The 25775-nt window shown below is 43.4% G+C and overlaps 1 protein-coding gene across 4 annotated transcripts in view; it reads left to right on the top strand.

Annotated features, from left to right (window-relative positions):
- Window positions 1-12284: 12284 nt before the first annotated feature.
- ARHGAP44 (Rho GTPase activating protein 44) overlaps window positions 12285-25775 on the top strand; it is a 168709-nt gene continuing 155218 nt past the window's right edge. For 2 of the 4 annotated variants that reach the window (XM_041770699.1, XM_041770701.1), the window contains exon 1: window positions 12285-12737. In XM_041770699.1, the coding sequence (XP_041626633.1) occupies window positions 12685-12737 (53 nt within the window). In that variant the 5' untranslated portion in view covers window positions 12285-12684. The remainder of the gene's footprint in view (window positions 12738-25775) is intronic. The other 2 variants (XM_041770702.1, XM_041770700.1) reach the window with 2 other exon arrangements.

Raw genomic sequence — 25775 nt, forward strand, 5'->3', positions numbered from 1 at the left:
GAGGAAAGAGAGTTGCTATAAAACCAGGAGAAAAACCAGGAGCTGACAATACCTCAGACACTGAGGTGGGAGAAAATTTCAAGGAAGAAGGAGTCTTTAATCATATCGAATGCTGCCATGTTCTGTAGATAAGGGCAGAAGGCTGTTGCATGATAAAGTGATAAGGAGGTGATTGTTAATCAAGGTGAGAGCATCTTGGGGGCTGTGGTGAAGAGAGGTGGCATAGACTGAAGAATTGAAAAGAGTTAAGAAAGTAGACACAAGGAATCCAGGCATGCCTTTCAAGAAGTATGGTGATGTGGGGAAGAAGATGCACATGGCCATAGCAGAGTCAAAATCAGTCAAAGGACTGATTTTTTAAAAAGATTTTATTTAGTTATTTGAGAGAGAGCAAGAGCATACAGGCAGGAAGAATGGCAGAGGGAGAGGGGGAGGGAGACTCCCCACTGAGTGGAGAGCCCAACATAGGGCTCGATCCTAGGACCCTGAGTTCATGACCTGAGCCAAAGGCAGCTATCTAACCGACTAAGCTACCCAGGCATCCCTAAAGGACTGATTTTCAAGAGGAGAGATTTTGAGCTAACTTAAAAGCTAATAAGAAATAGGTAGTATACCCAAGAGAGAAGGTGGTAGAGAATGGTATTGAGGTTGAGTTGCCTTTTGAAGAGGGGAGAAATGTCTATCGTGGCAGGAAAGAAAAAAGAGGGTGGGTGGAGATGTGGGTGTGTTGACAGGTGTGGTAGGACACCGAGGGAGTTGTCATATGGTGGCTTCTATTTCATACTTAAAACAAGAGGGAGAGACAGTGTGCATTGATTGGGGAGAAGAAAAGTGGGGTACAAGTTTTAATAAAAATGGAGGAAGCTGATGTAAGAGCAGCAGAAAGAGCAAGAAGTGATCAGGATACCTAGAAGGATGGGTAGGGCACAATTGGAAAACTTAGCCAGAGGCCAGAGATCCTTCTCTCTGCACAATGGTGGGACTTTCCATTAACATCGGCAGCCCAGCAGCAGAAGCAGAGAAGGCAGAGAGGTGCCTTGAGCCAAGTTAAGGATGCTGCAGGAATAGATGTGGAAGAAAGAAAACAGAACTGAGTAATTGAGGGTATGATTAAAACAGGTAAAATGGTGAGCTGTATGGTCGACAGATTAGAGGCAGAAAGAGGTGGGTCAGAAACTACAAGTGGACCCAGGCAATTGATGTTGACTAATACAATATTGCTTCAATACTGCATTAGTCATGATTTTCCAGAGAAAGAGAACTGATAGGATACATGCATATAGAGATAGAGATAGAGATAGAAATAGAGATAGAGATAGAGGAATAAAGGGACTGTAAGGGAAGTGGGGGGAACTGAGTGAGTGAAGAAAAATTAGAGAGGAAGACAAACCATAAGAGATTCCTAACTCTGGGAAACAAAGGGTTGCAGAAGGGAAGGTGGGTGATGGGATAGGGTAACTGGGTGATGGGCATTAAGGGGGGGTACATGAGGTGATGAGCACCGGGTATTATACTATATGTTGGCAAACTGAATTTAAATAAAAAATACTTTTTAAAAGATCTTTAGATATGTGTATCTCCATAAAAATACAGTTAAAACTATAAAGACACATCTATAAATATTCTATATAGATAACTATATAGATATTCATACACAAATGTATGACATCTATCTATCTATCTATCTAGATTTATTTTGGGAATCACACAATTTTGAAGGTTGAGATATACCATGATTTGCAGTCTGGAAAGCCAATAATGTAATTCAGACTAGGTCTGAAAGCCTGAGAACCCAGGTTGCCAGTGGTATAAATCCCAGAGTCCAAAGGCCCGAGAAGATGGATGTCCCAGCTCAAGAAGAGAGAGAGAATATGTCCTTCCTTTCCTCCCATTTTTGTTCTGTTTGTGCCCTCAACAAATTGGATGACACCTAACCATATTGGTGAATATGGCTCTCCTTTATTCAGTCTACTGATTCAAAGGCAATCTTTTCCAGACATGCTTTCATAGATACACCCAGAAATAATGTTTCACCAGCTGTGTGGGCATCCCTTCATCCAGCCAAACTGGCACATAAGAGTAACCATCCCAAATACTACTACTAATAATAAAATCACATTGTCGTCGTCATCACCAGCATCATAAATGAATATCCACATCTATCATTAAGGGGAGATGAATAACCATCTTCCGTTCTGGCTCAAAGTGGAAATCTTGATTCCCCACATGCCTAGATTATAGGGCTTCATCATTCTAAAGCCCATATCACCTCCAAAAGTCAAGAAATGCCCTTGATGCAATAACAGAAAGAAGCACCTACCGTTCCTGAATTTGTTGTAAAAATGGAACACAAATCTATATTCTGAGACCGGAGGATCCTATATCAACTAAGATGGTTGTTTTGAGATGGGCCTATGCACTTCCCAGCCTCCAGGTCAAGGAACTGGAGCCACAGCTGCTGAGAGGGAAGTCTAGGGACTTTCCACTTAATACTGCTATCAGCCTGAGGGGCTCTTCAGAAAGTATGGTCTCACTTTCTTGCTATCATGCTCAGCCAAGGGCCCTCCAGGCCAAAGCCAGCTTGGTCTTCACCAGGGTAGAGAACTGGTGTTCTTTGAGTAACATGACCCTCTAGATTGGCATGCTGAAATCCAGCATTCTTGTGATTCTTCCAAGCCCGGGGCAGGATTTGAATCCTCTGTGTTTCTGTTCCATGTCAAATTGCTGAGAGCTCATGCAGACAGGGTCCCATGGGGGTGACCATGGAATTTATCATCTAGATCAGAACACTTCTGTTCAGGACAAGTGCTCTATCCAAATGAAGGCCAAGACAACAGGCATATCGAAGATTGTCCCTGGCAAATCAAGACTATGGTCACCTTAAACCTAGCCACCTGAAAGACCTAGAACCCCCATTCACTTTCACTTATCCCCAATTGTTCACCCGACAGGATGCAGGGACCAGGCTGCCAGTCTCACATCTTTCTAGCATAACTTTTTCCCCCTGCAGAGGTACCTACTATCCTGACTTCTATTACCATCAATTTGTTTTTGCCTGTTTTTGAAAGTGGAATCAAATAAAAAGTACTCTTCTGAAGCTGCCTTTATCTGCTCAGCCTTTTGGGTGAGGTTCATGCCTGTTTTTGCACACTGTTGGGTGAATGTATCCTTTTTCCTTGTCATAAAGTATTCCACTGTATGAATGTATGAATGTATCACCTTTTATTTTTTTTATTTTTTAAAAATTTATTTATGATAGTCACAGAGAGAGAGAGAGAGAGAGAGGCAGAGACACAGGCAGAGGGAGAAGCAGGCTCCATGCACCGCGAGCCGGTCGTGGGATTCGATCCCGGGTCTCCAGGATCGCGCCCTGGGCCAAAGGCAGGCGCTAAACCACTGCGCCACCCAGGGATCCCCCACCTTTTATTTATCTGCTCTACTGGTTCTTTCTGTTTTGCTGTTTAATATATTAGTTTTTAAAGATTTTATTTATCTACTAGAGAGCATGAGCAGGTGGGAGGGGCAAAGGGAGAGGGAGACCTGGGATTATGACCTGAGCCCAAAGACAGGCGTTTAACAGACTGAGCCACCCAGGCATCCTTTTTGTTTTGTTTTTTTAAAGTTTATTTATTTAAGTAATCACTGTACCCAAAGTGGGGCTCGACCTCACCACCCTAAGATCAAGAGCGACACACTGCTGAGCCAGCCAGGTGCCCCATCTGCTCTATGGGTGATGGACATTTTAATTGTTTCCAATTTTTGACTATTAGAAATTTTGCTGATACAGATATTCTAGAGCATGCCTTTTGTTGCCAATATATACCCATTTCTGTAGAACATGTGAAGTTATTGGGATATGGGGGGTGTGCATACTGCTAAGTCTTAATGGATAATGCAAAATGGTTTCGGAAGTGCTTGTACTAATTTTCCTCTGCCCAATATATATGAATTCCAATTGCTCTGCATCCTCAACCATACGTCATTCTACAAGTGTTTTTCAATCTTAGCTATTCATGTTGTGGTGTTTCATTGTAATATTAGTTGGCATATACTGGATGACTAATGACACCGAGCAACTTTTCATATATTCTTTAGCCATTTGGGATTTGTCTTTGCAGTAAAGCGGCTGTTCAAGTCTTCTCCATTTTTTCTTTTAGGTTTTCTGCCTTTTTCCTATTGGACTGTAAGATCCTTTATAAATTCTGGAGTTGAGTCCTTTGACTGTTTTGTATGTTACAAATAACTTCTCGCACTCCGAGGATGATTTTTAAATTTTCATTCTTCTAATGGTATCATCTGATAAACCAAAGTCCTTATTTATGAAGTAGTCCCACTTACCAATATTTCCTTTAAGGTGCGAGTTTTTAGGGTAATATTCAAGAATCATTGTCTCCTTCGAGGTCATGTAGAAAACGTTCTGTCTTGCTCTTTATTTTGATTTTTTTTTTTTTTTTTACTTCTTTTGGAAAGAATGATTTTTTTAGTAATACAGTTTAGAGAATGAGTGGCCAATAAACCTTTCCAGTCATTACAGGTTTAAAAATAACTTTCTTTTGCCTGTATTTGTGAATGTTGGACCAGATACAGACTTTTTGAGTTGCACTTGAGCCACAATCTATTTCTGTTGGAGCTCTGGAAATGTGGCTCCAAATTTTATTGCTATTGAGTGTTGCAGGTACCAAGAGAATCAGCTTCTCTTTTCTTCAGGACTAACTTCTCTTCTCTGAGTAGTACCTATATACATTTGTATCTTTCTTTTTTGTTGCTGGTTTTGTTTTAAAAAATTGACATGTAATGGACATATGACCTTATGTTAGTTAGTTTCAGGTGTGCAACATAATGAGTTGCTATACCTATATATTGGAAAATGATCACCACAATAAGTCTGATTATACTCATTCCATGTGTAGTTATAATTTTTTTCTTGTGATGAGAGCTTTTAAGATTTACTCTAGCAACTTTCAAATATACAACACAGGATGTATCTTTGAAATTCAGAAGTTTTACAAAGATAGGTGTAGGGTTCTCCCCTTCCCTCCTCATAGTAATATTTCTTGGAACTGGTGAATTATTTTAATTTTGACTTGAGCCTTTCTTCAGCTCTGCAATTTTTTTTTACCTTTTTATGCTTATTTATTTCTTCATCATCTGCTCTGGAAATTCTATTACATACTTTTTGAATGTTCTGAAAAATATTCCATTTCTCTTTTCCTTTTCCCCTTCATTTCATTAAATTACCTACTTTTTCCTCTGGATTTTGGGAACATTCTTCCAGCCCATCATCTAATGCATCCATTCCATATTGGGCAGTACCATGTCTGCTATTTCCTGTCTCTACTGCATTTTATGAATTTGGGAATCATGTGTTTCTGGATCCAAGTACTCTTTCTTGTTTAATATGACTCTTTTTTCATGGCAGCCAGCTCTTGTCATATCAAAGCAACGTTTTCTCAGTTTTCACCAAGCATGTAAATTAGACTTTAAAACTATATTTCCCCTACTTCCCACTTAACTTTTTCACTGGGGGACATTTCTCTGAATTCTCAGATTAACCTCTCTGTTTCAAAGAGGTAATAGTAGCCCACACGGTAAAAGCACAGGCATTTGAACTAGACAAACCTGGGTTTGAATCACAGTTGTGATACTTGAATTCACCTAAATCCTCTTGAGTTTTGACTTGATGGGTATCATAAAACCCTCATTCCAGAGTTCTTTCAAGGATTAAATGAGATCATATATGTTGAGCAACATGGGTTTGAACTGTGCAGATCCACTTGTATGTGACTATTTTTCAGTCAATATGTTGGAAAAGTTTTTGGGGATTTATGATAATTTGAAAAAACTCGCAAAACAGTGTAGCCTTGAAATATCAAAAAGAAAGAAAAAAGTTAGGTATTATTGTGAGAATATGGTGTATACTATATATAACATACAAAATATGTCCTAATCAACTATGTTATCAGTAAGGCTTCTGGTCAAGAGCAGGTTATTAGAAGTTAAGTTTGGGGAGAGTCAAAAGTTACACCTGCATTTTTGACTGCATAGGTGGTTGGTGCTCATCCCTTAAGTTGTTCAAAGGGTAAGTGTACTTAGAGTAGTACTTAGGGGTGTGGTTTATTTCCACCATCCTCATCTTTACTATAATATTCAACTACTGAGTCTTTGTTTCTCTTTGTTCCTTCTCACATAGAGGCGTCTGCTTAGTCCAGATTTTGGTGGCTGGGTTGGTGGGGGAGGTGGTCTATCAGAGATGGGGTAGGTCTTCATTTAATTTCCCACCAAAGAATAGTAAATTCAGCTTGTACTGTGCTCCTTAAAGATCACCCATACCATTCTCTGCCAAGACTGTGAGTGGAAATTTTCTCTAATTTCTATGAGTGACAAATAATTTCTCTATTATCTGTGATGAGTTATTTCAAAATGAAATGGAGGGAGAAAGGAGTCGAAAGCTATTGGCTTTAGTTAACATTTTGGTCCCGAATGTTGAATTTAAAATTTAGTCTAAGTAAAGAGAAATAACACATGAAAGGTATTGGTGAAAATACAGTTGAATATTTATATCGTTTGGGAATAAGGCAGGCTTAATACATAAAGGAAGAGATTGATGGATTTGATCACATTAAAAATATGAAATTCCTGGAAGACAAAAAACAACATCAGAAACCTTAAAAAGGAGAGGCCAAACTGGAGAAAGCCTTCACCATAAGACACAACAGTAATCATATCATTAATGTAACTCATAAGCCTTAAAAAAATCAATAAGAAAATATGGAACCCCATCACAGGAAAATGAGCTGAGGACATGAATAAGTCAGAAATTAACTGAAGAAGAAACACCAAATAGCCATGAAACATGTGGGCAAAATGTTTTAATGTGATTTTTTTTAATGGAAATTAAAACAGCACTATCATGCTATGTCTCATGTACTCATCTGGCAAGATTATTAAAAGTGTAATAGTGTAGGTCAGGGTGTGGGGAAAATGGAAAATTTATGCACAAGAAGTGGGCCTGCAAAATATTTACATTTTTTATCTAGAGGAATAATTTGGCAATACAGTAAGAAGCTTGAAAAACACAGGACAGAAAATACTAATGCTTCAATTTTGATCTTAAGGAAATGAGTATATGTGCAGTTTTATCCACCAATGTGTTAATCAGAGAGATATTTAGAATAACAGAAGACAGGAAAGAACATATTGACCTAACAAGTGTGATTCCATTTTTGAAATATATTTATAAATTCATAATGTTAGCTTGGTTAGCGACAATATGCATGGTTTTCTCTTTTTTTATGGTTTTCATTTTTGAATTTATCTGAATCATTTATTCTTCAATAAATACCATTAAAATGCACTTATATACACATATAGTGTTTGATTTTATTCATTAACACTTTATTAGTGAATTAGTTTTATTCACAATTTTTATTTTGTTAGTGATGCTGGTATGTTGTTTTTGTGTTTGGTTCATTAGGCTTGGTAACAGGGTTAAGCCAATTTCACAAAATGAATTGGGTTGCTTTCATTCTATTTCTGTGTTCTGGAACACTTTAAATAGCAGAGGAATTAATCTGTCCCTTGAATCTTTTAAACAGCTACCCATAAAACTATCTGGGCCTGATTACTTTGGGGAGTGTTATTCTGTGACAATGTTTCCAATTTCTTCAGCTTTCCTGGTCTACTCACTCTTGCCACCCACTTTTGAAACACCTGTAGTGATTTCTATTTCTCTAGTGAAAACAGAGCTTGTATTAAAACCTGTCAACATAAAAAGGAAAATTCTCTCGTAATTTTAGTATTTTTTTATTTTCTGCACCTGTGACTAAATCTTTTTTCTCGTTGGTCTCTGTTTTGCTTCTCTTTCTCTTTCTTTAGATCTATTCATTCACTTTATCCATCTCTTCAAATAACCTCTTCTAAAGTGAATGTATCAATTATTTCCTTAATTTCAGGGGGGCTCTGGACAAAGCCTGCTGCACAAGTATTCCTTAGGGAGCTGACGTGAGAGACAGCACACACCTGAGCAAAGTTCTTACATTGGTGGAAGGAGTGAAGAAGAGGAAAAGGCACAAAGCCTCTTTAATGCATACAGTGGAGGTGGCACATGTCACTTCCACCCCCATGCCATTGGCCAAATCAGTCATAGTCAAAGTCTGACGTTACTAGGTAGGGAAATACACTCTGGCCGTGATAAGGTTCTGATAAAGCTACAGATCCAAGAAGAGCTGAAAAATCCGAGCTGATACTGCCCAAAGATCAGAACATTGACCACCATGTTTCAAAGAATCTTTAGACTACCAGATACATTTCAATGGTGTAAATTTTATACCCATAGGTATAAAGATGATTGGGATCTGACAAGGATAAGTAATATCCTTTATTTATAGTGTAGCATTGATGTTATTTTTTAAAAAGATTTTGTTTGTTTGTTTAACAGAGAGAGAAAGAGAACACAAGCAGGGGGAACAGCAGGCAGAAGGAGAGGGAGAAACAGACTCTCCACTGAGCAGAGAGCCAGATGCGGGGCTCCATCCCAGGACCCCAGAATCTGACCTGAGCTGAAGGCAGATGCTTAACCAACTGAGCCCCCCAGGGGCCCCTGAATGTTATTTTGGGTGTAGTAAAGGCTGGAAGGCTTAGGCATACTGAGGTCACAAGCAATTTATTGAACAAATAGTTTGGTCAGTTCATCGATTCCCCCAAATTTATGCCTTAGAGGTTCTGTACTATCACCTCCCACACAGTAGGTGAGGAGAGTAGCCTGGAGAGATCAAATAAATTAACTGGCCGTGATTATAATGAGCTCGTCACTTGCCATTACTTTTCTCTGTTCTGCTGGATCCTGTGTTCTGAATTCTGCTCTACAGACCAAAGCTGTCCAAAAGAATCCGACATAAAAAGCCTATATTTGGTTGGGGAAAGCATGTCACATGGCCAAACTTAAGGCCAATGTGGAGCTGGAAGTGGAATCCTTCCATAGATCAAAGTTGAGTATATAAGAAAATCTTATTCTTTCTCCTTCTCCTCCCCTCTCTCCTTCTCTCCTCCTTCCTCCTTCCCCTCTTCTATCTTCCTTCTCCACACCTCCCCTCCTTTTCCTTCAAATGCACTCAATTTGAAGTCTCTTTTTATTTAATTTCAGGTAATGCATGGCTTCTTTATTCCACATCGTGGCCCAGGCCATTTCTGCCCTCTTGTCATCTTCTATCCCAGCAGCAAAAACACCCAGCTCCTTCAAGTGATTTTGTAGATCCTCACGGTATACAAACCCTTGCACATGGCATGGTGCAGGGAACTCTGGAGCCACCAAGGGACTGTGGTTTAGGCACTTTGGTCCCTCCATGGAGCCTTCTTTACTACCCCTGTGCCTTAGAAGGCACAGGATGTCTGTGAGCTTTGCCACTGCTAGCCTTCACAGAAGAACTGTTACACAGATCCTGCGCTACAGTTCTGTGGTCGAGCTGCCACCAACCTGCACACCTCTACCCAACTAGAGATTTATTTGACCATGGGAAGGAGCCAGGAGCAAGTGATCTTCCCTGGAGACAGGATCTGTAGTAGTCAGCTCAGACTTGATTATGCTGCTGTAACAAACAGTCCCCAAACCTCTGACTTACAACAACAAAGGTATTATTTTTCACCCCAGCTGTCTGGCTATGACTCTGATCCATGGCAGCCCTTAACTGGGTCATTGCTGGCCATAAGGCAGAGTAAGAAAAGGAAGGGGTGGGGGGAATTACAAATGACTCCTAAACATCTGTTCAGAAGTGGCACAAATCACTCTGCGCATATTCTATGTCCAAAGAGAATCACATGCTCGATCTTGACCTCACTGGGAAGGTGAAGTATCATCCTTATCATAGGTATAGGTAATGAAATTTTAAACAATAATCAAATCTGTACATGCATCATGTACTTTTCCTCTCCCTCTCTCCCCTTCCATTCTGCTATCATCATCTGCAACACCTCATAGCCTGGGAGTTCTTTGTCTAGAAAAGGCAGGATAGTGTATTCTTCAAACTCAACCATTTTTGGTATAAACTGTTAAAGTTCCAAAGCCTGTATCCTTGAAACCCAAAACGCTTTTCTTTAAAGAGCCTATTCTCACAGATGTCTCTGAAGCCTGCCTTGAAAGATGGGATCAGTAGACCTGACACTCTTTTCTCTTTTTTCTGCACTGTCATCCCATCCCTGGGAAGGAAGCAGAAAAATATGAACTGCTTCCTGAACAGAGGAAAAAAGCTTAGAGGAGAACAGGAAATACATAAGGAAGTCATCCATTAATTAATAACATACATTCTAGCAGGGTTGGCTGTGTGTGTGTGTATAAGTAGGTCCCTTTTAGAACTGAAATGTCAGGGCATCAGGGTGGCTCTACATCACACATCAGGGTGAGCGTCTGCCTTTGGCTCAGGGTGTGATCCTGGGGTCCTGGGATCAAGTCTCGCATCGGGTTCCCCGCAGGGAGCCTCCTTCTCCCTCTACCTATGTCTCTGAAAAAGAAAAAAAAGAAAAAAAAAAAAAAAAAGAAAAAGAACTGAAATGTCTCCAGACTGAAGACAGAGACTGGCATGATTTTGGAATTGTCTACCAGAGTTCTCTAGTTCTAGCGCTGTCCAATACAATGTTCTGAGAGGATAGGAATGTTCTATATCCGCACTGTCCAATACAGTCTGTGTAGCTATTAGGCACTTATGACGTGGCTAGGATGACGGAGAAACTAAACTTTTAATTTCATTTAATTTTAATTAATTTTAGTCTCAATAGCCACATGCAGTTGTGGCTACTGTAGTGTACAGTGCAGCTCTAGATGTTAGCAGAGACAGTGTTGCTAAAAGTCATACAGCAACTTCTGATATCTTTCTTTCATTTATACATTTAAAAACCCTACTGTGCCTTGGTTTTTAAAAATATCTCAAAGTGGAAATAATTTCAGTTTGTCTAAAGATTATATATTGACATTATAAGCATAGCACAGTTGGTTAAGAGCAAATCATGCCTTCACTTATTAATTGGCTGGAGCTGCCTGACCTAATAAGCAGAGGCTAAATTCACAATTAATTAAAGATTTCATGTTCATTCAGCCAAGACTTGCCTCAAACCATCTTTTGTTCAGCTGGCCAGCAAGATACTTAGAACCATATTTAGGACATCTTGCAACTGTAATCAGCATATGCAAAATATACCATTTCAAAAAAGTTCTTTCATTTATCAGATTAGTAATTCTGTTGCAGGAATGGCATTTTGCTCTATTATGCTAACCATAATCCTATTTGTAGTAAACGGATATGACAATGTACTGCATAGGAATAAATGCATGTTATTTAATTAGTGGTGATTTAGCCAATAGTTCTCTAACTTTGCTGCCTACTGGGCAGTATCGTTTCTCTATTAGAGGTGGGAAACTCAGGATCGGAGAGATTATGTAATTTTTTTCCAAAGGTTATATAATTGGTATTTGGAATTCTAATATACGAACTCTTATCTGATCCAAAGCCCCTACCACCCCACCATGCTGTTCCTGACAGGGAGTGATGAAACCTAAGTGCAATGACCTATCTCTTCCAAAGGACAGAGCCTGCGCAAGGAAAGTCAGGGCCCCTTTGCAAGGAGCCAACTGATGCCAATGGGAAACTGCTGTGTAGAACTCTCCAGGCCTGCTGCAGCTGACGCCCCTCGATTGATCCCCCGGAGGTGGAAAGGAAATGGGAACAGCTATGAGACTGGAATCTAATTAATACACGAAAGTTGTCCCAGTCAACCTGGTTCCGTAGACACGATGCCACTGTTATTATATATACCCTTCTTCTATTTTGTCTTCTGGTTACCTCCTGGGTTTGGCAAAAATTAAGGGTGAAACTTCTGGCGATGCACGCTATGCGCGGTCAAGCCCGGGGCCCCGAGCTTAACTGGTCCCCTCGACAACGAGCAGGTGGCCTCATGCAATTTTTTGAGCCACGTATCCAGCAGGCATACATTTCCTTCCTGTGGATTCAAAACAGCGATGTGCCTCACATTCACTTAAAATACAATGAAAGACAGATGCTCGCTTTTCCTTCTTCGGCTGCCGCAGTCTTGCTTTCACTTTGCTATTTTGAAGGCAGCGAAACCTTTCCCTCCCCGGAGTGCCACAGTGCAAAGCCCCTCTCCGACCGCCACCCCCACCCCCGGGCGACGCCTCCGTCCTCGCAAACTTTGCACGCGGAAAGGTGGGCAGCGGGGGCGCGGGACTACGAGTCCCAGAATGCACGGCGCCCGCCGCACAGGCGCAGCGGGGACCACCCCGGCCCGCCGGCCAGGAGCCTGCGGAGACTCCCGGGTCCCCGCGCCGGAGAGGGGCTGGGGCGGGCGGCCGGGCGGACCTGGCGGGCGCCGAGGGCGGCCGCGGGCGTCGGCATGCAGGCGCGGCGGCGCGCGTGAGGAGGATGCGGCAGCGGGCGCCGCGGCGGGCGGAGGAGTAGGCGGCGGTGCCCTGGGGAGCGAGCCGCGCGCGCGGGCCAGACGGCTCCCGGAGGCTCCCCGAGGCCCCCCGAGCCCCCCCGAGGCCCCCCGAGGCCCCCCGAGGCCCCGCAGTGCCGCCGCCGTCGCCCGGGAGGCTCCGCGCGGGAGCCATGTAACCTGCGGCGGGCTCCGGGCTGCTCCGTCCTCGCCCAGCTCCCGGGCCAGCGCGGCAGCGGGGCCACGATGAAGAAGCAGTTCAATCGCATGCGCCAGCTGGCCAACCAGACGGTGGGCAGGTAGGTCCCGGGGCGCGCAGGTGATGGAGCCCGCCGCTCGCGGGCGCGCCCCCTCCTCCCCGAACTTCCCGGCCGCGGGAGCCCTGCTCCGGCTCTGCCCCTGCGCCCGGGCTCCGGCCGCCGAGCGCAAAGTGTGACGCATCCTCCACCTGCGTCCCCGGCCGCCCCTTCACCCCGTCCTCCCTGCCTTGCCCCGGGACTGCCCCTTGCCCCCCTACCCACCCCCACCCCCACCCCCACCCCCAGCCCCACCCCCAGCCCCCGGCCGCCCGGCTTGCTGGAAACAGGTGTTTGCTCCGATTGTGCTAGAGGCTCCCGACCCGCAGCCGCTCCCCGACGATTCCCTCCCCTGCGCCGAGTTCAGGCTTCTGGGGGGTCCGGGGTGGGGTGGGGTGGGGTGGGGGGCAGGGAAGTGTTGGGCCTGGCCGGCTTGGCGGAGCGGAGCCTGCCCCTCCTGCCGTGCTTGTTCTCCGGGGACTGTGACTGTACGAGATGCCGGACCCCTGTCTTGGCCGGGTTTCTTACGGCCGTAGGTGTCGGAGAGGGGATCGGAAGGGGTGAGGGGGAGAGGGGGCAGCGGGGAGGGTGCTGGTGGAATGGCGCTGCTGTCGGCTTTGGTCCTGAGACTGATTTCAGTAGAGGGAGGGAGGCTGCAGAGAGGGAGGTCCAACTCCTCTGGAAGATGAGATAAGCAGAGGATCACAGCCAGGTAGGGGAGGGGCACAGAGAGGCCCTCTGGTCAGGAAGAGCCGGGCCCTAGGAGGCTGCAGGACCCAGCCTGCTGTCATCGCCGCCGTCAAAATGGGCTGCATCTGGGCTGGTGTCTCCGGGAGCCGCGCTCCGCAGGGTGCCAACATCTATTAACGTTACATAAGGATTCTGGTGGGTCTCTTCCAAGGCTAGACATGCCGTGAACTCAGGGTTGTTGTTAGGTAGAGGGGGTTTTTCGCGAAACTTCTGCTCCTGGGGAGGGATTTCCCTTGCTGCTGGGGCTGAGCGATTCAGGTGTGCGGTGCTAAAGCAAAGCGGAAAGCAGAGAGCCCAGCCTCGGGTGCAGTTCAAGTGCGAGCTCCACACATGGAGGGCTCTCCGCTAGGTTTACGCAGAAACCAAATACCTTTCTTGGGTGGCAAGTGGAGCCCGAACTGGCCTCTGGTCGAGTGGGGGTGGGGACATCCCTGGGAGACAGGGGACACTGAGGTCCCAGGTAAGCATACTGCCCTAATTACGGTGGGCATCTGAGGGCAGGGGATGCGGTGGCTTCTTACGCTTCCAGGGGACTCCAGATGGTTTCCAAGTAACAATGTCTAAAATTGACTTGGATTCATTTCCCTTTCCCAAACACATGTGCTTTAACATGAGGGAGAATTTATGAATAGCAGAGTCAGATTAGCCCAGATTTCTGGCATGGTGTCGCCACAGATATAGCCTCACGTGGGCTGCTTTTTGATACGTTGGACACTGAAAAATAGTGTTTTCCTGTATTGGTCGTTTAGCAGATAGATGACCGTCAACCTGACCTGTCTTTAAGATCTTGATTTCTGCACCACTCTCTGGGTTGGCATCAGGCATCACAGCAGACCAACTAAGCGATCAGGGCCATACACTTGGATTGCTCCTCTCGCTTGGTTTTGGGGTTCAGTTCAGTGCCCGAATGGAAATGTGAGGAAGGTGTTCAGGCTTTCTCTCTGGCGCCCCTGAAACCAACCAACTCTTTCTCTTTCCAGGACTTGTTTCAAGGTGGGAAGATTTATGAGCCTTAGGCATAAAGCCTTTTTTTTTTTTTTTTTTTTTAAACCCTCATTCACGGAATGCCGAAGAGGGGAAATCGGGTTTCAGAATATGTGTGCTTATTTGTGTTTGTGTGTTAAGATTTTATTATTTGAGAGAGAGATGAGAGAGAGAGAGAGAGAGAGAGAGAGAGAGCATGAGCAGGGGCAGAGGGAGAGGGAGAGGGAGAAGCAGACTCTCCAAGCAGGGATCCATCTTCAGGCGGGGCTTGATCCCAGGACCCAGGATCATGACCTGAGCTAAAGGCAGACACTTAACTGACTGAGTCACCCAGGAGCCGTAAGTGCACTTATTTGAAAGCGCATTCTTGGAAGTCCAAGCAACTGGTTAGCAAGAGGTACTTTCCACTTGTTTGTTGGGACTCTGGTGATGAGTGCTGTCTTTGTCAGGTGGCATTTGTTGTGTCATGTGCCAGGGAAAGTGGGGGCGCCTCCCTGGGGGCCCCTCCTTGCGTCTCACTGACATGTATCCATTTTGATGATCTTTAGTAGGAACTTTTTTTTTTTTTTTAAAGATTTTTATTTATTTATTCATGAGAGACACAGAGAGATAGGCAGAGACACAGGCAGAAGAGAAGCAGGTGGAGGAGAAGCAGGCTCCATGCAGGGAGCCCGATGTGGGACTTGATCCCGAGACTCCAGGATCATGCCCTGAGCCTAAGGCAGATGCTTAACTGCTGAGCCACCCAGGCATCCCATAGTGGGAACTTTTTAAAGCAAAAGTCAGTTCATGTTACTTTGTTGCCTAAGGGTTTCCAATGGCATATTCTTGCACTTAGCATCCCAGATCTTTCCGGTGGCCTATCGGATGTTACCCACTTGACTCCTCTTTCTCTTTCCGTACTCATTCTGTTTCACCTGCTCTTCATTCACTGTGATGTGGCCTCAGTGGCCTTCCTGGACCTATATGCACCAAACTCATTTCCATCTGGGGGCTTTATTCTTGCTGTTTTCCTCTTTGGGCTGTGCACTGCCCATATTCTTCTTCCTCATCATTCAGGTTTTTAGCTCAGAGGCCTTCGAGAGGCTGCCTTGCCCCAGTTGCCTTCTAGCCCCTCGTCCTGGTCATGTTTGTCACTGCGCCCCTCGCTCTGGAATGGTCACGGCTCTTGTCTTGTCTGCCTCCAGTAGAATGTATTGATCGCCACTGTACGATGTTTGAAGCCCAACGCCTTGTAGACATCTGATGCTTAGTTCATGCTTATTGAAGAGATTTTTTAAAAGGTTTTATTCATGAGGAGACACACAGAGAGAGAGGCAGAGACACAGGCAGAGGGAGAAGCAGGCTCCCTGCAGGGAACCTGGTGCGGGACTTGATCCCAGGATCACGCCCTGAGCCAAAGGCAGATGCTCAACCACTGAGCCATCCAGGTGCCCCTTATTGAAGAGATTAAAACCATTCACTGTAGGGCCCACACTGGTAAATCAAAGGGGGTAGTATTTACTTACTGAGACTGCAGTGAGTCAGGATCCTAATGTCCTTTTAAATTTCTTGAATCCGTGGAAACCTTTGGATTGAACGTTTGGGATTGGTAGACCATTTTATGGAGTTGCTTTGGTAAGCCACCGCATCCTTGTCCTTGGGTGTCTGGGAAGTGATGACTTTCTTTCCCGTCTTTGAGGGGCGACAAGCAATGGGCACGAGGATCACTCCTCCCCACGGCTCTTTACCCACCCGCCTTCCATAAGTTGTTAGGTCCTGGAAGTGTTCTGAATCTAGAACCGCTAGGGACTGGCTCCAGTCACTTTAACAACGTAGCTGTTGCCGTGCTTTGGTGTCCTCTCCAGAGTCACTAACCTTTTCCCTCCAAGGGCTTGCATCTGAGTAGAGAAGGGCATCCACTGCTGGGAAGAGAGGTTATAAAACCCATTGCCCGTAACTGTGAAGAGCTTCTTCTCCTGGATGTGCTTCTCCAATCCCTGCACAGGTTCCTTCTGCTTTGAATTTTCCACTTTCAGTGTCTTCATTTCACTCCATCCTCTGGGAAGCATGCCAACCCCCCCACCCCCAATGTGCCTTATTCCGCGCCGCACCCTAGGAAATGCTGAACCAAGAGTAGCTGCAGTAGGCATCCTTGGACAAATTATAACCAATCCTAGGTTACGTGTGCTGTGGCATGCATTCATATGTTCACCCATTTCTTTATTCATTCAGTAAATATTTATTGAATGCCTGCCATGTGCCAGGCACTGCTGGGCTTCAGAAGACATCACAGCCATCACAGCGCAGAGTAAAACAAAAATCCCTCTTCTCCTGGAATCTGTATTCTAAAGATGTGCTGTAGTTGCACCATATTACAATTTGTATCTTACTTGTTTTGCCCTCTAGACTTAAAGTTCACTGATGGTAGGGACAGCTAACTGCCCTAATGCCTGGCATAGAGTAGGTTCTGTGAAATTCTTTGACAACCGAATGAGCAAGTGAGCAGAAGGTCCAAGTGTTGTGGATCAGAGAAATCGGGCAAAGCAGGTCCTGACACGGTGCCCCTTTCAGTGTCGTGATGGAATGGATGTCCAGAGGAGTCGGCACAGCTGCCCTGCTGGGCTTTGGAAAGACAGGACAAGATTTAATGGGGGGGGGGGGGGGGCGGGGATTAGTTCACACATGATTTATATGCCATTTTGTATCTTCCAGAATGTCTGGGGTGAGGAGCATCCTGCAAGGCACTGGGTGTTTTTCTTCGAAGTAGCATTGGTTTGTGTTGAGTGGAATAAAGCCCTGAGTGGAATTTTAGAGACCTGCTACATGGAAGAGACAAGAAGCAAGACTGATACCTCGATCTGGCAAGGAAGCTATTTTTCCCCCCACCAAGTCTGCACAATGAGGGTCCCAGTGGCCTCCACGTTAGAGGACCATTATGAGGTGGAAGGGAGGCTGGCTTACATCAAATGCCAAGCAAATGGTTGATGTAGTTTACAGTCCCTCTTTTCCTCTTGCTCGCTCAATCCTCCTGATCTCCTAAAGACTTCTTAGATTGTGACAGCCATTGTCCAGTGGTGGCTATGAATGGGCCCTGTGCCCCTGTGTGACAACGGGTCCTGTTCACGGTGTCTGAGAGTAGGCAAGGAGCAGCATGGGAGCTCCGGAGGGCAGCATGCAAATTCAAGAGCAGGGCGTTTGGGTTGGATTAGTTGGTTTTGGAGGCTCTGCGCTGGGTGCAGAAGATAGAGTTTTGTCTAGAGCCCCACTTTCCATTCCTAGACTGCTAAGCATGCAGCCCCGAGTGAGCTTGGTTTCTGGTGCATGGCTTGGCTGAGCATCTTTGCTGCTGTGCAGCTCTCAGGACGCAACTGCAGCAGCCAGTGGTACGGAGTTGGAGGCTGAAGGTGCAGAGCCTCGAGGTCAAAACAGCCAAGGCAGTGAGGATCCGTTCCTTGAAGGTTTCTCTGAGACAGGGCTTTGCCCATCAGCCCGCCTCCTAAGAGCCATGACCCAATCAATAAGGACATCAGGAAAAAGTCAGAACCAGTTCTAAATTAGTCCTCAGACTGCTTCATTCCCCACCTATTATGTATGTCCTGTGAATTGGACCTGTCAGCCCAACAAAGGCCATGTCATGTCTTCCTTTTAGCCCAGCAGGGCTGGGCAGACCCAGACTCATCCCCCAGGGAACACTGTGCACATTCACTCGGTTTCAGAGCGAAGTTTTCCATTAGAGTTTTATGAAAGCTCATGTCTTACCACCTGCTCTGGGTGCGTATCTGTGAGATAACAGAATGTACTCACCAATTGATGAGCAGGCTAGCAAATCTGGAAAGAATATTCTTTGCCTGTGTCTTCTGAGCTCCTTACTATGCAGATCTGCTGGCTCTCAGCTGTCTGCTGGGCTGCTCTCAGCAGTCCACGTGAGGCTGGCTGCCTGGACGTCCTGCAGAAAATTCTGTTATCCCAGACCTGCAAGTCATTGTGAGACCCATTCGCTTCACCAGCAATTAACGACATCCCCTCTCACTTTAGCCTCTTTCAAAGAAATGTCTCTATTCATTAATGTTTTTTGTAATAGGTTATAAGGACTACTTTTTTTTTTTTTAATCTCCAGAGAAAGTGAATCAGTAGCCGTGTGAGTCAAACAGTCACTTATGATTGTCCCATTTCGAGGGGATTAGTAGGCATCCCTCTTATTAATAATGATGAAAAATTGATTTCAAATGCTGTGTTGATAATGACAGCAAGTCCTAAAATTGTGCTTCAGCTCTGCATCGAGTCAGGTGTAGGCCAGAGAGAAGGTTGCTGGGAGAGGCAGACAAGCCAGGGGCTCTCCCATTGGGCGCTGGGCATCTGAGTATGCTTGGCACCTGGGACCCCACTGCCTCTGAGAAGTGTGTGGCCATCTAGCAATTTAAAACTATCCTTTCTGTCCGGGAAGCAGATGTTTTTGCTTTCATTTTCCAACTTTAGAGTTTATTTTTAGAGTGAATGTTTATTTTCCCACAGAATTCAATTTACTTTTTTTAACTTTCTTTTTGGTTACATAAATGATATTTGTTTATGATAGGGAAGTTATAAACTTATAGATGAGCAAGAAGGAAGAACATGACCAGTAATCTCAGTACCTGGGGAGCACATTTAATAGTTTAGATATCATTTTCTAAGTTTTTAATAGGTATATATTCTTATAAAAGAGAGACCATATTCTATATAATCTTCTGCAATCTGCTTTTCCCCCTCTGTGTACTACATCTTGAATTTCACCTCTGTCAACAACTATATAACAACAACTGTGTACCTATAGTATAATTTTTCAAGGGTATATAGTATTCCATTTCAATCAACCAGTTTCCTTTTGCTAATCACGTAGCAAATACTTTTTGTTGGTTTGCTTTCCTAGCATGAAGCCTTAGAAGTAGAATTTCACAGCCAAAGAGCCTGTGTGTTTTTAAGACCGCGTGAGTGAATATTTTATACACACAAACATACACACGTATTATATTTACATCCTCTGCAGAATTGCCAAATTCTTCCCCTGAACCCTCTTAGGAAGTGATATCACAACTTTGTTAATGCACAAATGAAACACCTCCCTGTGCTTCTCTTTCATTTTCCAATGAGGTAGAACATTTTCTATGTTGACTGGACATTTCTTACCATTTTCTGAATTGCCTGCATATTTCTTGCCCATTTTTCTAAAGTCATGTCATAGCTGTTTGCCTATTGATTTTAGGTAATTTTTAATATATTAAACATATAGGTATTTTATCATATGCCACCCATTTCCCTGTACTTTTTTTTTGCCTTATATGTCTTGTTTTATGTTTTTTATAGTTTGTGATCTTCAATCTATCAATTTATGGATTGTGCTTAAATATTATGCTTAGAAATGCTTTTCCCAGACTGAAATTACATAAATATTCATGTGCTTTCATTACCATTTATAAATTTAATTTTGCCATTTGATTTTAAATTCACCAGTCATTAATTTTGATGTATGGCATGACTAGGGTGTCACATTTAGCTTTTCTTTAAAAACAAAAAAAAAGTAGTAGAGGTACCTTGGTGGTTCAGTTGATTGAGCGTCCAACTCTTGATTTGGCTCAGGTCATGATCTCAGGGTTGTGAGATTGAGCCCCATATTGGGCTCTATGCTCAGCATGGAGTCTGCTTGGGATTCTCTTTCTCCTTCTGTCCCTCCCCCTCCCCCCCAAATGAATAAATAAAAATTAAAAAAAAAACCCAAGTAGTGACTCTACTATCAAATTTTTTTTTCTACTATCAAATTGAATAATGGAGTTCAATCCCACTGTATTGAAATGTCATCATGTACTAAAAGATTCATCTACTTGGATTTGTTTCTAGGATTTTTTTTTTTAAAGATTTTGTTTGTTTACTTGATGAGAGACAGAGAGAGCATAAGCAGAGAGAGTTTCAAGGAGAAGGGGAAGCAGGCTCCTTGAGGAGCAGGGACCCCAGATGGGGGGATCGATCCCAGGACCCAGGGATCATGATCTGAGCTGAAGGCAGACACTTAACTGGTTGACTGAGCCACCCAGGTGCCCTTGTTTCTAGGATTTCTAATTTATTCTCTTTACCTGTCAGTTGGCAGGAATGTGAGCTAGGCCCACCTGCCCAGGTGAGCAGCAGTGGGTTGATGTCCCATGGTTTGGGTGGGTGGAACAGTGGAGTTGGTCTAGTTCCCAAATCTCAGCTTCATCCAGGGCAACTCCATGACTTGGCAATTAGAACTCAGCAGCTTTGCCTGAGGATCTTGTTGTGCCTTCACCACAGCTAATCTACAAATTATTCCCTTATAAATTAGAATTGCTTGTGTTTCCTTGGTTTTGCTTATGTTTTTATTTTTTCCTCAGCATTTTAAAAAGTGAGTGTATTAAGGTGGAGAAGATTGACAATTTTATGCTAGTGAGTATGCTGAGAATTCTTCCCATGTGGGAATAGGGTATGCTTATTCAAATTTGTTTGTGATCTTGTAAAATAGTGTTTGTCTGGTTAAGTCCTACACAATTTTGCTTTTGTTTTTAGGTGATTTGTCATTGTCACTACTCTTGCCTTAGTGATTGGAAACTTGTTATTTATTTATTTATTTTTTACTCTTTATTAGTGGAATAAGTAAGTGGTAAGAAAGTTACTGATTTTTGTGTAATTGTCTTCACAACCACTGTCATAAACAATCTCATTACTTTTAAATACTTTGTACAAAGTAATTGAAGCTATTGACTTTTCCAGGTAGACCTTCATATTTTCTGCAGATAATAATTTTGCTTCTTCCTTGCCAGTATTTATACTTACTTTCTTGTCTAATTGCATTGTCTAGGACTTCTAGAATGGTGTTAAGATATTGGGGCAATAGGTAGGCTTCCATGTCTTCTTACTACTCTCCATGGAAATGCATGATAATTGGCTTGAGAAATTTTGTTACCTATTATATAATTTTATTATTTTACTTTGGTTTTTCTTTGGTGACAGAGTTAAATTTGATGTAATTATATTCTCATGGTCTTTAAAGATCATCATATCTTTTCCCTTTAACTAATATATTCACTCAGTGATTTATACTATAAATATTTATTGAGCACTTACTATATTTTGCATGTTGTTTTCATTGGGGATACACTAGTGATAAAGTTCCTACCCATAAAACTTATGTTTTATGACTTTGACCTCCCACAGATTTCTAATATTGAACTCTCCTTGCCTTCCTGCAATGAATCTTATGACTATGATTTGTTAATTTTTAAAAATACACATAGATTTAATTTGTGGTTGTTTTATTTAGGATTTTGGCATTCAGTATTCATAAATAAGAGCATCTGAATTTTTTTCTTTTACTAACCTGCCAAATTTTGATAACCTTGTAAAATGAATTGCCCACTTCCTTTTGTTTCTGTGCAGTGAGTTAAGGAATTAACATGTTCATTGAAGGTTGGAAACAACTTTTCCAGGGCATTTTTTGGACATAGTTCTTTGACAGTTTTCCCAATTTCTTCGTTGGACTACTTACATTTTCTGTCTTTTCCTGAGTCATTTTTAGTAACATAGTTTGTAGGAATACATTCATTTCATTATTATTTTAAAATTTAATAGAATCTTCTTTGAGTATAGAGTTGTAGCTCCTAATTTGCATTTCTTTTTCTTCTTTCTTTTGCCCTCCACACTTGTGCCTATGAGACAGTAATTCTTTCTCTCCACCATGGATGTTTGCAGTTGTTGATTCTTATCATTCATTGTAGGAAACCGTGAGATCCTTCAGAGGAACATTTTTAGGATAACAAACTTACTGTTGTCCACTATTTTTCATGCCAAGATTAGTTTGTTTGTTTTTTTTTTAAGATTTTATTTATTTCACTTCATGAGAGACAAAGAGGGAGAGGCAGAGAGGCCAAGGGGGAAGCAGGCTCCCTGCAGAGAGCCTGATGCAGGACTCAATCCCAGGACTGTGGGATCACAACCTGAGCTGAAGGCAAATGCTGAGCCACTAAGCCACCCAGGCACACCGATTAGTGGTTTTTTTTGTTTGTTTTTGTTTGTTTGTTTTTTAGTGCTTCCTACAGTATGGAGAATAATGAGAACAGAAATTCTCATCTTGCTGTACTGGAATGTCACATGACCTACTTTATGAGATTATTGCCAGGGTTAAATAAGATAATAAATATAATATCCTTAGCATAGTCCCTGAAAAATAATAAGCCCTCAATAAGTGGTAGGTATTCTCACTATTCCTTGCTGTGCTGAAAGTCTCTTTGACATGAAGCATTCATTTTGATCTTATTTCTAGGCCTAAATACCTGAAAATTACAGCTTGAAATTCATACCCATTTATCTTATTTTCCCAAACCAAGTCCAGTTTTTCTGGGTTTAGTCACAAACTTGAAATAATCTGGAGGTATAGATAATACTCATGGCCCCATTCATTTGATACCCACTAATAGTTATTGTATTACTTGGGGTGGTCTAGGTTATGCCCCCATGACAGAAGCCCTCCATGTCAAAGCAGTGTATGTCCCCGGCTGGCAGAGACTGCAAGTAGTCTCCCCAGCACCCAGGCTGCCATAGCTCTCTTCCATACCTGCCTGTCTGATGACAGAGGCAGTAAATGAAGATGTGGTCAGTCTTGCATTGGCTCCTGGTGTTTTCTTCTGTAAGTGACATGTCATTGGCCAAAGTAGATCACCTGGCCACACCTCACTTGAAACATGGGCAGACAAAGACAATCCTTCATGGACCCGGAAAGAATAGAACCACAAAAGCCACAGTTATGTCACCTGTAGCCAAGAATTGGGCTGGGTACTTCATAGGCATTATTTTTATGGACTCATTGCAACATCTGTATGAATTGGGTGCTATTTATAGCCTTATTTTATAGGTAGGGAGTGGAGGCTAGAAATGGCAGACCAAGAAAGGGGCAGAGCCAGATTCCAGCAGGGTCCTAAGTAGGTCATACGCAGGCAGAAGCTTCCTCTGGTCTGCTTTCCCTAACAGTGGATCTCGATAGCCTCGGGGTCCCTCCAGTTACTTCAGTTTAGGTGGTTTTGCAAATGCTAATTAACTGCTCTTGTCTTGAATAAAAATAAAAATGTCACATTCATTTAAGGTAATGGGTATCTTGTATGTAGCCTTAACCACAAAGAGCATGCAGTGAAATTTCTGCCAATAGAAAATTCTTCACTTTGTGTGTTCACTGCAGTTTCAGAGAAAGGGTAAGAGAAGTGCCCTTTGAAAGTATCATTATTATTATTATTTTTTTAGCTCTGTGCTCTCAGTGGAAAGAAAGCACTGTGGGTAAATGCCAAAGCCCTTACAGCCTCCCGCATGACATAGTAAAGCAAAGAGACCTTAAAAAATAAGGAATATGTGAAACAGACAGGGCTGTTAGCTCTGTCTCCTGGTGCATGTTGCTCTGATGGCAGACATACGTGTATACTCACTTGTTGTCATAAGTGCTCTTTACTGAGTGTGCCCTGTGACAGATACTCATGGGGTGCTTTATAGATGGTGGTGCTTAATCCTCACACACTCACTGAGTAGGTTGTGAAATTTCTTTGCTTTCTGCCCCAGCCTCAGAGCATGTGCATTGTTGCTGCTGTCTACCCCATTGCAAGTTGGCATTTGCTCCCAGACCCCTCCCCCCCCCAGCTCAAGTGGCAATGTTCTTTAGCACTGTGCTCTAAGACTCTGTAGTAGGGGAGAAAGAAAAATTTAAACATCTTGTATTAGTGGAATGATTAACTGTGACACATCTGTACACTTGTAACAATCTCAGTGTTTTCCTAACACTCAAAAAGTTTAAGGGCTTGAGAGAAATGTTTGAGATAAAAAAAAACAGGATACAGAAGTGCATACAGAGTTGAGATTGCACAGTGTTAAAAAAAATTGCATAGAAAAGACTGGAAGGAAATCTGGAAAGACTGGAAGGCTTTGCATGCAGTATTTATCTCTGGGCAGGCTTATGAGTGGTTTGATTTCTTGCTGCTTGTACGTTTAAAAAATTTCCAGATTCTTTAAACATGTATTTTATATGCTTATTAAAAAAAAATTCCTACTGGGACTCAAAAGGGGGCAAAAGTAAAATGTAGCTGGAATTTCTTTTTAAGTTCAGGGCCCTGAAAGGTCTAAGTAAATATGCTTGAAGATTGGGGAGCCTGAGTGGCTCAGGGGTTGAGTGTTTGCCTTTGGCTCAGGTCATGACCCTGGGTCCTGGGATTGAGTCCCTCATCGGGCTCCCCATAGGGAGTCTGCTTCTCCCTCTGCCTATGTCTCTGCCTCTGTCTCTGTCTCTCTCCTGAATAAATAAAATCTTGAAAAAAATATGCTTGAAGTTCTCTTGAGCCTTGGTTTTTCAAACATGGGAAACTTCTTATCTTTATGCTCTGGAAAGGATGTCAGATCTCATTTTATAGAATAAAACAGTCTGCCATTAGGAGTGATATGCTAATAGCCTTTTAGGGTTGCTAATTCTAAAGACCCATAACATTTTGAAACTTTGCCTGCTTGACATGGGGCTGAGGACCAGTGGCTCCCCATGACAGGTTAGGGTTCTTCGGTTGCAGCCACAGAAATGGACTATGGTTAATTTCTTTTCTTTCTTTCTTTCTTTTTTTTTTTTTTGAGATTTTATTTATTTATTCATGAAAGACACACAGAGAGAGGCAGAGACACAGGCAGAGGGAGAAGCAGGCTCCCTGCAGGGAGCCCGATGCAGGACTCCATCCCGGACCTTGGATCACGACGTGAGCCAAAGGTGACGCTCAACCACTGAGCCACCCAGGTGCCCCTGGACTGTGGCTAATCCAACCAGAAGAGGAGATTGGGAAGGATGGGGGTGGTTCACAGAATTGAAATGACCAAGTGGCGTTCCTGGAGCAGGACAACAGGACAGGCTCTTCAGAGGTCACCTTCAGAAAGGTTGCTTCCCCGTTGTTATTTGTCATTGGATCACTCAGGTGATCTCAGTCACAGAAGTGAGTTCCCTTGGTTTAGTTTGGATTGTGTGACCTGACCTTGCCCTCCAGGCAATGGTAGGGTAGGCGGCTCTCTGGATTGCCTGTCCCCAAAGACAGCAGTGGGGGCAGAGGCCGTCCCCAAAAGGAAAATCTAAGGCTTTTTCTCAAAGGACCAGAAAGAGGGAGTGGCCAACTAGCACACCAAGATGTTGACCATTCTCTAGTCAATGACTCGAAGACCCTAACTTCATCAGTTTGCCAGAGATGTCCAAACTTAGCCGTCATCTAGAGAATGTGGCTCCTGGTATTCAGAGAAGTCATTTTCCACCCTTACATATCTGGTCAGTTACTATGA

The sequence above is a fragment of the Vulpes lagopus genome, chromosome 10, assembly GCF_018345385.1.
Source record: "Vulpes lagopus strain Blue_001 chromosome 10, ASM1834538v1, whole genome shotgun sequence".
NCBI lineage: Eukaryota > Metazoa > Chordata > Mammalia > Carnivora > Canidae > Vulpes > Vulpes lagopus.